At 44.5% G+C, this 14,599-nt stretch overlaps 1 protein-coding gene across 1 annotated transcript in view; it reads left to right on the top strand.

Annotated features, from left to right (window-relative positions):
- Window positions 1–2,235: 2,235 nt before the first annotated feature.
- Window positions 2,236–14,599, top strand: part of LOC117417155 (bcl-2-related ovarian killer protein homolog A-like) — a 25,649-nt gene continuing 13,285 nt past the window's right edge. The window contains exons 1-3 of the mRNA XM_034029048.3: window positions 2,236–2,852; window positions 10,586–11,022; window positions 13,179–13,307. Of these exons, the coding sequence (XP_033884939.1) occupies window positions 10,800–11,022; window positions 13,179–13,307 (352 nt within the window). The 5' untranslated portion in view covers window positions 2,236–2,852; window positions 10,586–10,799. The remainder of the gene's footprint in view (window positions 2,853–10,585; window positions 11,023–13,178; window positions 13,308–14,599) is intronic.

Raw genomic sequence — 14,599 nt, 5'->3', positions numbered from 1 at the left:
AACCCACAAAAAAATCTGACCAAATACAGTGTGAAAAATGTGCAAAAATGCAGAAAATCAGACATGGGGCAAATACTTTTTCACGGCACTGTATATGTATTGTAAGACAGCAGGGAGGGGGGTTAAAATCCTCCCTGTGTAGGATATGTGCGCAGGCACCTTTTTTGTTAGTTTGCTTTATTGTTTGATTGTTTTGCTTTATTGTTACTTTGATTTGTTAATTGTTTTATTATTAATTATCCCCTGCACCTGGTGCTTATTATTAAATTAGAGCCAGGTGCAGGGTATAAAAGAAAGGCAGTCAGTTTGCTCGGGGCTGCTGAGGAGAAGGAGGCAGAAAGGGGTGCTCTGCTTCCAAGCAGTCGTGTAAGTTTGAAGAAGAGTGTGTTTTTACGTTTGGCAGGTAAACGGCTTAGCCGTCCTGCCCGATAGTGAGGTTCCCGTGTGTTTAGTTAGTGCTCGTATAGAGCTAGGAGTTTATTTTGTTTTTGTGTTTATTAAAAAAAATAGTGCATCAGCGCTGTAAAAACCAGTTTCTGGAGTCCTGGGTCTATTTTTAAAGGGGCAAGAACCGTGTGTGGTGCCGGCCAGTTCACAACACACATACCCACACTGTTATGTAGTAACAGTTAAAGAGACCTGTCCGCTGTTACACTAAGGTTGCAAGGGCATCCAACACTACCATGTGGGTGTGGAGGCTTAAAGATCTGCTATTTCAGAACAGAAAGCCAAGTGGGCTAAATGTAAATGAGGGGCATGTAAGTGTGATGGAAACTACCTTCAGTTTTCTACCCAGGAAACTACGTGCCTTATCTGATGTACTCAATTTAACAACAAGACCAATGCATTTTCCATTGCTACAACTCTAGCAGATATAGAGGCAGAGAGAGGAGCGTTTCTAACCACAGAATGAGGTAGGAGTGCACTGCAGGTGCAGTGAGACTGCTTTCTTGTGTCCTTTTGCTTTATGTAGTGTTTTTGTCACTCTCTGGATACTAGTATAAAATACAGGACCAAAGATCTTCAACAGTGAAAACAGAGCATTTATAATGCTGGTAATGATAATAAGAGGTAGGAATGGATTTGAAATCCGTGGTTATCATTTCTTTAGTATTATTGTTTTTATTTACGATGTGGTTAAGGAAAGTGTTTGGGTCAGGGTGGTTTTGTTAGAGATATTTGACAAAGCTGACACCCCAGTGTGTTTACATTTCCAACCGTAGTGTTAGTTGTGCGTGCTTGAGCCCCTCTTGGAACCTGTTTTCTACTGCGTCACACTTTTAGTCAAATAGGCCTGTATGCACTTCTGCTTGCACCAGTTCAGTTCAGAAAACAAACCAGAATTTTGAAAAGGGAATTGCCATTTAGTTTGTTATTATGATGTAACAGGAAATACCTGCAGAACTAATAATTCAATATGAGTTTATAAAGTAGCAACCCTTTCAAATATTGTGTGGGAGTGGAGAGTTAGGGAGTGAGGTAGGGGTTAAGAGGTTCAAGGAGTGTTGGTACGAGACTGACCCCTGTGGTGTAAATGAGGCAGTGCATTAGAAAGCAGTCTTTAACTGCTCATTTTAGCAAGCCTGGCTTGTTTGTGCATTAGCCCCTCGTCCTGTTGATCCCCATGTGTGCATTAAGAACACTGGTCCCTGCCGGAACACCATATGCATGTTTAAAACTCACAACACCTGTAAAATCACCCTATGGCGTGTTAACATACGAATGTAATAATGTATAATGCTCCAATGGCACAGAACTAGTTGATGCATTTTTTATGTATAAGTATTAGTTTTGCTGTATTAACCCTTAGAAAGGTTTCCCACAGTAAAAGCATTGCAACATGTAATGAAGCACAGTGAAATCATGGTAAAGCATAGGTAAGCATTGTAAAGCCCAGAGAAGTATGATAAAGCATACTAAAAGTATGGCAAACCATGGCATAGTACCTCATAACAAAAAACATTGAAAAACTAGTGCCTGTCAAGACACTTGCATGAAAAGGTTAAGCCCTTCTGGCACCCTTGTAGATGCTCCAGGCAACACCACAAAAATCGTTAACGTGATTCCCACAGCTGAATACGTCACTTGCATACGTCAAAACACGATCCTTATGTAAAAACGCCCTCTGTGCAGTAGTGAATTTACTGCTAAACTAACTGACAACTTTACAGTTTGAAATAAAATGCAATTATGGTCAAGAAATTGTCAAAGAACGAATTCAGGGGTGGGGGTGCAACAAAAGCAATGTCTGATAATTTGAGACAGAAGCGCTGGTGGGTTTGGGATAGTTGTGTTGATAACGGAGGCGGAGTTAGAAAACATGTGTGCTTTCCTTGCCCCTCCCGCCCCGCTGTCGATGTGAATCATTTTTCTTAGAAGGCAACTTTTCAATTTTAAACAAGTTTACTCATCGAGGATTTGTGGATTGAAGAGATTTGAGGTCAACTGGTGGGTGGCCTCACTTACATGAAACTACAGTAATAATAAACAAGTCGAGGAGCGAGACAGGAGTGAGGTGCTAGCGGAGTTTGTGAAGACTCACAAGAGAGCGGGGCATTAGGGTTATGCAATTTGATTTGCTCCTAAACAGACTACAATTAAAAAAACATCTGCGTGCTTTATTTATTTATTTATTTTCAACGGAGTTGCACAGTGGTGTGTTTTTCATTACGAGCAGTAAAAAAAGCAAGCTGTGGTGCCAAACAGAAAGAGAGGACTAGCATCCTGATTTTCAAAGTTCTAAGGAAAAAAAAGGCGCTGTATTTCTGCACTAACAAGCTCCGGCTGTAAAGTAAGCGCTGGTGATTGCCTGGTGTCGTTGAAATATTCTTGGATTGGACTGTATAACACAGGTAAAAACAAAAACTTTTTTTTCCAAATAAAAAGAAAAAAGTAGTACACTCTGTGGACTAATTTTCCGTACAGACAAAGAAAGTACGGAACAATTAAAAAAAAGTGTATATATATATATATATATATATATATGTGTGTGTATATATATATGTGTGTATATATATGTATATATATGTGTATATATATATATATATATATATATATATATATATATATACACATATATATACATATATATACACACACATATATATATATAATGTATATATATATATATATATATATATATATATATATATATATATATATATATATGTGTGTGTGTGTGTGTTACTTACCAAGACTAAAAGTTGAAACACTAATAATAATAATAATAATAATAATAATAATACGTTTTTTTTTAACGTATTTGTTTTGTTACCAATACTGTGATTTGTTACCAATACAATATCAAGAAAACTGCACCGCCACATATGTACCGTATTACATTGTTGTGGTTTATACATATACAGTAGTATCACTCCAACCCCGTTAATGATCAAAATACAGGGTCCTGTATTCTGTTTTTAGGTTGCAGGTTGTGATCCCGTTGGATGCAGACAGTGGCGCAGTTTATGGTGATGCAGTCGTACTTGATCTTGCTTTGGGGTTGCGATTTTACACTGGGTTATAGTTTTGATAATGTGTTATAATCACAAGCCTGGTATACATATCATACTATTAATTATAATCAATGTATTGGTAGCAAAATTATATTATTTGGAGTACCACATGTGGGGGATAGAGTGAGGCGCCCGTTCATTTATCACACAGTATTCAATCATGATGAAACTTGGACAGGGTCATTTTTAGCACAAGTAACTGAAGGAAGTGTCTGGTGGATATGTATTGCGCACTTACAGCTTTACATTACTGGATGGTAGGGGATTTTACTGCATGTGCCTGGCATCAGCGGTCCGGTTGATGCTTTTTTTTTTATATATTAGCGGTTAGGTTATTGTAATGTGTCTAATTAATGCTAATATGTGTTTTTATTCAAATCGATATTATTTTTAATATTTCATTTCTACATTTTATTTTAGTCTGTTAAAGTTCAAACTGTAAACTAAAAGAAAAAGCCTCAATCACAATATTGTAATGACCCATGCTCTCAATGATAAATTAGAAGACGGAGAGCGTTGCCAGGTACAATTAATAAGCAATTTATTAATTGAAATAACATGGTCCCTGTTTGGGCCAAGACCACACCACAAATGTAATCAAAAGACCCTAACTCCTTCCTTCACCAACTGATCCCTGCTTTCACTTCTAGAGCTCTCGCTCTCCCTCAGGCTCTCTGCTCCATGTCACTCCCTCACTCACTCTCTCACTGTCTCACAGGCTCAATTTCTCTTTCACTGGAATTCTGATGGCTTGGTTCATTGACGCTCAGCACTCAAACCTTTCACCCCCCCCCCCCCCCGCTGCTCCCGCCCACTCCATCTGGACTGACCAACCGGATCCATCCCTCGCTCCTCTCCCCATTCTAAATGGCGTGGTGGCACCATAATACATGTAACACATACACAGGACAAGACAGACAAGACAAACAACGGGACAACATACAGACGTGCTCAGATTTGTTGGTACCCTTACAGCTCATTGAAATAATGCTTCATTCCTCCTGAAAAGTGATGAAATTAAAAGCTATTTTATCATGTATACTTGCATGCCTTTGGTATGTCATAGAATAAAGCAAAGAAGCTGTGAAAAGAGATGAATTATTGCTTATTCTACAAAGATATTCTAAAATGGCCTGGACACATTTGTTGGTACCCCTTAGAAAAGATAATAAATAATTGGATTATAGTGATATTTCAAACTAATTAGTTTCTTTAATTAGTATCACACATGTCTCCAATCTTGTAATCAGTCATTCAGCCTATTTAAATGGAGAAAAGTAGTCACTGTGCTGTTTGGTATCATTGTGTGCACCACACTGAACATGGACCAGAGAAAGCAAAGGAGAGAGTTGTCTGAGGAGATCAGAAAGAAAATAATAGACAAGCATGGTAAAGGTAAAGGCTACAAGACCATCTCCAAGCAGCTTGATGTTCCTGTGACAACAGTTGCAAATATTATTACGAAGTTTAAGGTCCATGGAACTGTAGCCAACCTCCCTGGGCGCGGCCGCAAGAAGAAAATCGACCCCAGAGTGAACAGAAGGATAGTGCGAATGGTAGAAAAAGAACCAAGGATAACTGCCAAAGAGATACAAGCTGAACTCCAAGGTGAAGGTACATCAGTTTCTGATCACACCATCTGTTGCTTTTTGAGCGAAAGTGGGCTCCATGGAAGAAGACCCAGGAGGACTCCACTTTTGAAAGAAAAACATAAAAAAGCCAGACTGGAATTTGCTAAAATGCATATTGACAAGCCACAATCCTTCTGGGAGAATGTCCTTTGGACAGATGAGTTAAAACTGGAGCTTTTTGGCAAGTCACATCAGCTCTATGTTCACAGACGAAAAAATGAAGCTTTCAAAGAAAAGAACACCATACCTACAGTGAAACATGGAGGAGGCTCGGTTATGTTTTGGGGCTGCTTTGCTGCACCTGGCACAGGGTGCCTTGAATCTGTGCAGGGCACAATGAAATCTCAAAACTATCAAGGCATTCTGGAGCGAAACGTACTGCCCAGTGTCAGAAAGCTCTGTCTCAGTCACAGGTCATGGGTCCTCCAACAGGATAATGACCCAAAACACACAGCTAAAAGCACCCAAGAATGGATAAGAACAAAACATTGGACTATTCTGAAGTGGCCTTCTATGAGTCCTGATCTGAATCCTATTGAACATCTATGGAAAGAGCTGAAACTTGCAGTCTGGAGAAGGCACCCATCAAACCTGAGACATCTGGAGCAGTTTGCTCAGGAAGAGTGGGCCAAACTACCTGTTAACAGGTGCAGAAGTCTCATTGAGAGCTACAGAAAACGTTTGCTTGCAGTGATTGCCTCTAAAGGTTGTGCAACAAAATATTAGGTTAGCGGTCCCATCATTTTTGTCCATGCCATTTTCATTTGTTTTCTTATTTACAATATTATGTTGAATAAAAAATCAAAAGCAAAGTCTGATTTCTATTAAATATGGAATAAACAATGGTGGATGCCAATTACTTTTGTCAGTTTCAAGTTATTTCAGAGAAAATTGTGCATTCTTCATTTTTTGTGGAGGGGTACCAACAAATTTGAGCACGTCTGTACAAGTCCAGCAGACACAGAACAGTGGCCGGCTCACCACACAAACCCCCACCCTCCCCCTTAGTCCCTCGTCTCAGAAGAAAGGACAAAGTTATGAAAGCAACTCGAGAGGCGATGCTGTCTCCTCGGGTGTGAGCCCTGTGTGGAAGAAGGGCCCCTGTCAGTCTCAGGGAACAGGGAAATCCAGATGGTCAGGGGAAGAGCCCTCAGCCCTGGGGCTCCCGGGAATGGACATGCACTGACCCCAGTAGAAGGACTGACAGAGTCTTCGTCACTCTGAAATGACTGTCACCTAGGGTCCCATGATGGGCGTCCAGCACCTCCTGGTGCATCGCCCCGGGAACGACCACCTGCCACCTCACCTTCCTGTTGCAGATTTCTTCCACTACCGCTGGAGGACCCCGTCACGCAGAGTCAGAATGGTCCACTGGGCCCACAGCCCCCAGGTGACAGTGGACAGGCCACCTCCTCCCAGAGAGGCCTTCGCTGCTCCTCCAGCCATTGCAGCACGGGACGGAGGTCCGGGTCCCGGTCTTGATGCACCCTGCATTCCACCCTCTCGGACGATACTCCCACCCAGCATTGTTCTTCACCCCAGCCGGCCAGCTCTGCTTCCCTCTCTTCCCTCCAGTTGCAGTGGCCGCATACCACTTGAGCACAGGGTCAACAGGACAGGGCCTCTGCATTGGCATGTTTCTCTCCCGCTCTGTGTTGGTTCAGTACTGGAATGCCTGAAGCTGCTCGATCCAGCGGGCGACCTGTCCCTCCGGCTCCCGGAACATCATGAGCCACTGCAGGGCGCTGTGGTCTGTCCAGATTGTGAAGGGGAGCTTGCAGAGGTAGTGGCGGAAGTGGCGGACCCCCTCAACCACCACAATCAGCTCCAGTCGGGTGACGCCGTACCGGTGCTCCACCTTGCTGAGCGACCGGCTGGGGTACGCCACCACCTGCTCCCCTTCTGGACTTGGCTGGGACAAGACCACCTCGATCCCCTCATTGCTCGTGTCAGTGTCCAGCAGGAAAGGGGAATGGACCATCACCGGGGACTGGCACAGCACACTCTGTAGGACTTCGAATGCCTCCTGGCACTCCGTGGTCCACGAAAAGGTATTGTACTTCCTCAGGAGGCTGTGCAGGGGGGCAGCGATGGTGGCAAAGCTCAGCACGAACCTCCGGTAGTAGGACGCGAGCCCTTAGAAGCCTCTGACCTGCCGGGGGTTGACAGTGACAGACCAGTCCCATGCTGTGGTCATCTTGTCCTCCTCCGTCCGGATCCCCTCTGCTCCTACTCGGTGCCTTCCAGACGCATCAGCTGGCACTTTTCGGGGTGCAGTTTCAGCCCCTCTCCCCTCACTCACCGGAGCCCCTCGCGTAGGTAGGCCAGAGTGGCCTGGAAGGTCCCTCCGTGGACCAGCAGGTCATCCAGATAGACCAGGCACTCCGAGGGGGGTGCTCCGACCAGAAATTTCTCCATCAGCCATTCAAACGTTTCGGGGGCTTTGCAAAGTCTGAACGGCATCACGGTAAACTGCCACAGGCCCTGTCCGATGGAAAAGGCAGTCTTCAGGAGTGCAGAAGGGTCCAGTGTGACCTGCCAGTAGCTGCTTCGGAAGTCCAACGAGGAGAGCCACCAGGTCCAGGGACTTGTCAATGCGGGGATAGAGGTAGGAGTCCTTCTCCGTCACATCATTTTCCCGCCAGTAATTGACGCAGAAGCGCCACTTGCCATCCTTCTTCTGCACCATGACTACCGGAGATGTCCAGGGGCTGTCGGAAGGTTTGATTTATTCCCACTGCCTTCATCTCTTCCAGCACCTGCTCTGTGGCTTCCTGACATGCGAGTGGTTGGCGGCGAGGGTGCTGCTTGATGGGCAGATGTCTCCCATCTCAATCTGGTGCTGCACCAGGTGTGTCTGCCCCATGTCCTCCAAGGCGGTGGCGAAACTGTGGCGATACTCATACACCAGCTCGCACAGCTGCGCCGCTGCTCCGGGCAAAGCCCCCCACAGCTCTAGAGCCAGACTGTGTGTATTGTGGTGCGAGTCGGGTCTTCGGTCAGGACCAGCGGCTGAGGGGAGACTGATGAGGGCGCGAGGTCACTCCTGGTGGTAGGGCGTGGCATGGTTGCATCTTCCAGGAGCAGTGGAGCAGCAGTTGGAAGCCCTGGGCAGGGTTACAAGGCGGCCTGGGGGAGGACTGAGTTCCCCTGGGCCGAGCTGGGGCTGCAGGAGGGCTGTTGGCCTTGGCGGTGTTGAATGTGGCGGGCAGCTGCATTTCCTAGCAGTGATGGGACGGTGGTTGGAAGCGCCTGGCAAGGTTGCACGACGTCCCGGGGGCAGGCCGAGGACCCCCGGCTCAGTGGAGGGTGCAATCGGGGTGACTGTGGGGTCCTGGCCTGGTGACTCAGCCAGCCAGGAGGGGAGCCAAGTCCCCCTGATTAGGACAGTGCCAGAGTCGGGCCCCCTCGCAGCTGCAATGTCCCGGTCCTGAGATCCAGTTGTCCCCCTGTATAGTGGAGGAATTCCAGGCCCAATATGCACGGGTCCTGGACAGCCGCTACCCACGCAGGGCGGGGTACTGTCCGTCCTGCAACTTCGATGGACAGCTTACCCTTCCCCTGCATCGGTGCCATCTCTCCAGTGACGGTACGCAAGCTGACTGTGGTGGGCTCCAGCCTGACTCCCGCTGGCAGCACGTCTGGTCGAAACACCGTCACTGTGGACCCGGTGTCCACCAGAGCGCTGCATGTGACCCCCTCGCTGCAATTGGCACGTGGCAGTAGCCCCCCGCAGTGGTCATGCCCACTGCAATAGCTGGTCCGGTTGGGCAGCGGTCAGCTACTTCTGGAGAGAGAGGGGCACCACTCTCCCGGCTGTACGATTGGGCCCCGGTTAGGCTTCGTTTCCTCTGTTTGAGCTTCTCCAGCGGTCCGACTACACTCGCTTTCCTCAAGCAATGCCTCCACCCGTTCAGCTTGGGCCAGGGCGAGCTTCAGGGAGGTTGGAGCAGCGATTCGAACCTGTTGGCGCAGTGCAGTAGGAGTCAGGCCTCGGGTGAAGGCCTCCATGGCCAGGTCCTCTTGGGTTGCTGACAGGAAGTCGGGATACCCCCTCCACGCCAGGTACCTCACGTCGGCCACCAGCATGCTCAGTTTCTCCCCTGGCTTGCGGTAGCGGATAGCCAAGCATTGGCGCAGGCCGACAGCAGGCTCCACTCCCCCGAGCCGGCATTTCAGCGCGGTGGCTAAATCATCATTGCTGGATAGCTCTTCAGTACTCCGATCCAGCAGGACCTGCAGCGCTTCCCCTTCTAGAGCTGCTGCTAGCTGCCCAGTTTTCTCTATGGGCCCCCATCCATTAGCGAGCGCTGTCTAGGTAGGCCTCCCATGGGAACTGGCCATAGCAGGCCGCTTTGACGGTGCTCCGCCCTGGCCTGGATATCATCCCCGTAACACACTCTTCAACCCCGTCCACGATCGGCGCTGTGTCTATCTCGAGGCTCATCTACACACATTTCCTCAAATCATGCATCCAGTTCAGTTAACATTGTCCCGTAAATCAGTGACTTGTAATACAGTGGTTTGCAGCTTACACAGAGCATCTTCCTGCAAGCAGGCTATCAGATTAATTGCTTTCTCTTTATCTGTCCAGCCCTCTATGCTTGCTATCATTTCAGATTGCATTTTAAACAATTGCCAATTGGCCTTACCAGTGTATTGCAAGGTAAGAAGTGTGTAGGCTGCTTTGTTATTGTTCCGCTGTCCTGTCGCATCTTGGAGTGATGTCGCTTCTTTCTGTTTGCGCGCTGGCTCTCTCGCTGGCATGGTGCGCAGTGACATCACCACCTTCATGAAGATGTTTCTCAACCCTTCTTCGTTCCGCATGGCATCCGCCATGTTGCTGCAATGACCCTCTTCTACCTCCCGCTTCTCCTTACTGTATGTGGACCCAGCCGCAACCCCCTGCAGCTCCTCCGGGTCTATTCGCTCTCTCCGCTTCACCTTCCACGGCATGGATTCCATGATCGCAAACATTGTAAACGGACTGTTTCATTAGAATCTTGCAGTAATTTATTGTATATTAATAACACCACTGTAATTGAATCCTGCATGTGAAAAACAATATAACATGTTAAATTGAACTGGTAATTTGCTTAATTAGACCTTTTTAATTTTTTTCAGCTCTTAAACAATTGCAGATTTCAAATTAGCTATAACATTTTAGAAGTAACTTGAACTCTGCAACTGTTTAAAAGCTGAAAACAAGTATAAAGGTCTAATTAAGCAAATTATTAGTTAAATTAAGGGTATAGTTAAGTAATTGAGAGCTTGGTTGGAATGAAAACCAGCAAACACAGGGTATCAACTTGAGAACCCCTGCTCTAAAGGAAGTTGTTTCACTGAACATGTGTATGACAGTGTAAAGGTTTTTAAAACCTTGTAAACATATATTTTAACAGCTTTACTTTATTTCAACTGTACTTTTTGAAATTACAGGCAGAAAAGGGTCTCCACATGCACTTCCTTTTTTAAAATAAACAAGTCTCCAAAACATTAACCAACAACCACAGAAAAGCAGCTTGGTTGAGATACTCTTCACAGAAGTGACGTCTGGATGACTGGGGCAGTGGAGACACTGCAAGCAAGTTTAACCATCATCAGCTCAGGAGAATACGAGGCTCTCTTTTGGAGACACTGAAGCTGGCCAAGGATGGAGGTGTTACGAAGGTCTTCTATTTTCGCTGCAGAGGTCATGGAGGCATTTGACCGCTCCCCCACAGATAAGGAGCTGGTGGCCCAGGCCAAGGCTCTGTGCCGAGACTTCATCCATTCCAGGCTGAACAGAGCAGGGATCGGCTGGTCCAAACCAGAGCATGGGCTCCTTGCCTCAGGAGGGACCCTAGGAGAGGTGTCTACTGTGCTGCTGATACTGGGTAAGTGAGCAGGTATCTGGAGAGGACAATAACGGGTGCTACACTCTTAGAACTGAAGGATTCCTTTTAAAGGATCTTTGACTTGTAAATGATTATGCTTGATAATGATTATTTTGGAAGGAACACTGTCTTAGGGGGTAAGAGAAGTTAATGTCATGACATGTATCATGATATGCAGACCGTGATACAATGTGTATCGCGATACATGTGATGATCCTGATGGGCTACTTGTAGGATGCATAATAAGATCAAATGATCATTTAAAGACAAAATTGAAATGATTGGGAGAGTATGTATTCATACCGACTATAAAGAATGATTTGCTCAACTACAATGAGCTATATTGGTCTAGTATTGCCATACAAACGATGCATACCTCTCTTACGATACGATATATCATGTAAATAAAGTATCACGATTCATCGACACACAAGCAGTCCAGGTTGAGATTATGTTTTAATAACGCTATCCTTATAGCAGGCCCACTTTTATTACATTCCACATATTATTATTATTATTATTATTATTTATTTCTTAGCAGACGCCCTTATCCAGGGCTTACAATTGTTACAAGATATCACATTATTTCACATTATACAGATACCACATTATACATTATACAGATATCACATTATTTTTACATACAATTACCCATTTATACAGTTGGGTTTTTACTGGAGCAATCTAGGTAAAGTACCTTGCTCAAGGGTACAACAGCAGTGTTCCCCACTGGGGATTGAACCCACAACCCTCCGGTCAAGAGTCCAGAGCCCTAACCACTACTCCACACTGCTGCCCATAACAGAAAATAGGATCACAACATAAAACTAAACAAAATGTTGAGCACTATACATAGCGTGCGCCTTGCAAGTTGGGCCAGCATTGGAAAGCAATGGGGGTCTCACTTGGTTACACCTTTGCTTTTAATACTTTGTAAATGTTCTTCTTTGGTTTTGTTTTCTCTGTTCCTTATTTCATTTTTCCTTCTTGTACCCTGCAAGGAAGTTCAGCGTTATGTGAAAGAACCAAATCAAGAAGTAAAGAAAATTCCCTTGCAAAAATCAATCTGCATGATTTGAAACACCTTGAAAACTTAAGTCCTCTGTGCTAATATTGGAAAGCACACGAAACAATTACTTTTAAACAAAGTGTGTATGTTGGTTTTTGTGTTTAGTTAACCTAGATAAGGAACAGTACATAGCCTATCAGTTAGGATATATACTGTATTTACACCCATAATTACTTATGTGGTTGTAAATAAAGTATAGATTTGTCAGCTTTTGAGAAAGCCCAGCCGCGTGCAGGCCAAGCATTCAGCAGTAATAATATGTCAGTGACTTCTTACTTCTCTAAACAGACGTCAGCTCACTCACACCACTGATGTGAGCTGTTTTGTTCCAGATATGAGCTTGTATTTACTGAACCACAGTACTGTATATTTTATGTTCTCCTTTTTTCCAAAAACAAAAAGCTATTGCAAGTTACAAATTACAAAATCTAAAATACAGGGAGTAAATTAGGTAAAATGGAAAGAATTTGAGCTAAGCCTTTCAAAACACATATATGGGCAAGAAACTACTACACTTCAAAGTCTGAAGCAGAGTTAGGGTGATTCAAGTTCTTTTTTGTAGCATACTTCTGGAAATGAGATTTACTACTGCAACAAGAGACCTTCACTGTGAGCTCACACTTCTACTAGGCATGCTTATGTCTTTTTATACAGTGTATTGCTCAAGGACTTTTATTGCACTAATGCAACACACATAGCTGTATTAAACTTTACTACAGCATTCAGTGCCATCTACGTATGCAGATTTTTAAATACTCAGGGTTTTGTTTAGTTTTGTAAATGACCCTCAATTGAGGAACAATTCAATTGATTAAAGTGTGGTCCTTTAAAGGTATTCCTGAATAAATTCTAAAACAGTTGTTCATTTCTGTACTTTAGATAATCATCAATAAAACATTTTTCAAATGTTTGTGTTGTGGGAGTTGCAGCAACATTCGAAATGGGCATTTCAAGTTGGTTAGAATAACAGGAGTAATTTAAACAACGTATTGAAAAAAATGAAGCCGTAATAAACCCATTCATTTGTCAGTGTGCTGATGACTGCTGCTCCCAGAGTTCTTCACTTTCCTCTGTCTCCATGGCACAGGGGATGAGCTGGAGTACCTTCGACCGAACGTGTACCGCAACGTAGCGCGGCAGCTCAACATCTCGGTGAACTCGGAGAACATGGTTTCAGACGCATTCCTAGCTGTGGCTGCAGAGATGTTCTCCACAGGTAAAACAAATCTGTCAATCTATCTGTAGTGAAAAAGTCTGAGCTCTGAGAGGCCAGGGGTTTTAGAGTGTGGAAAAGGTTAGCTGTTTATAGGGAAATCCTGTAATTGCACTGGACTGTTTAACTAGATGTGCTGGGTGGGGCAAAGCCTACTGTCGTCAACATAATCTGCAAGGCTAGGCTGTATAATGGCACTTGGCTTTGCCAAACAGTGTGCAGGTATTGGACCATATTTGCACATCCTGTTTTGTGTTATTGCTTTCTTGCCAAATGCCTCTTAAAAATCATGTCTGTAAGGAGGTTATTCCCACTGAAGAGGATGCACTGCAAAGGTAATAAAACAGCGACCTTGAATAACCCTAATGAACCAACGCTTGTCATAAAAGGGAGTAGTTGGCCCTGGGTATGTGCTCTGGAGTCTGCTGGAATGTCGAGAGAGTGGTCAGAGAATTGGCAGCAGGGGAATCTGTGCCAAGGAGCAAATATCAAAACCCCTCCTTTTAAACTATCATCAGCTTATCTGTGGGCTCTTCGGGGTCAAGAGAATGGAACTGCACACAACATGGAACCCATTCCATACCCTCACCACTTTGTGTGAAGAAGTGTTTCCTGCCCTATTACCAACTATGTGCTGTGGTCCTGGTTTCTGTGCTGGTTTGGGTTAAGTTTGTCAAGTCGCTTTAAGATTTTAAAGACTTCAGTCATGTCCCCCCAGTTCTTCTTTGTTCCAGTTATTCAGTTATTGCATCTTATTAGCTCATTCGTTCAAGCCCTGGGATATGTGTAGTTGTTCTTTGGACTCTCTCCAGTGGTTTTGTTTCAACAAGTTATTTACATTTTCAAAACATTTTAGGTAAGTGAAGAATTTATTTTTTTTGGTGCAAACTCTGTAATAGTCATTTGCAACAACATTGAAAGATTGCTTTTGCAATGTCCTGTGAACTGTAGACATTAATCCAATAACGTAAGTGTTAGGGTTAATACTTTACATTTAATGGTTTTGCTATAAGTTTTTGTGCCCTGTGCCAAAAATAAATAATTCGATAAAGATGGCGGGTTTGTATGGGGTACTTCAGGGTATTGTGTCCAGTGTTATATAAAAAGCATTCTGTTTGCCTTTTTGGTAAGCCTCCAGTGGGTATTCCCGTGTCATGGTTCGGGGAGAGGCTGTTATCTGCAGTATTTGAGTCTTAATGTTTTTCTCCAGGGAGAAGTAATTTGCCTGTTATCAGGAAAGGGGGATATGCCGGCTTTTCCAGTATTAACTAAAATTCTTTAGGTCTCCAGCGAAG

The sequence above is a fragment of the Acipenser ruthenus genome, chromosome 12, assembly GCF_902713425.1.
Source record: "Acipenser ruthenus chromosome 12, fAciRut3.2 maternal haplotype, whole genome shotgun sequence".
NCBI classification, from domain to species: domain Eukaryota; kingdom Metazoa; phylum Chordata; class Actinopteri; order Acipenseriformes; family Acipenseridae; genus Acipenser; species Acipenser ruthenus.
The sequence above is the reverse complement of the archived record's forward strand: the minus strand, read 5'-3'. Positions and strand labels throughout refer to the sequence as shown.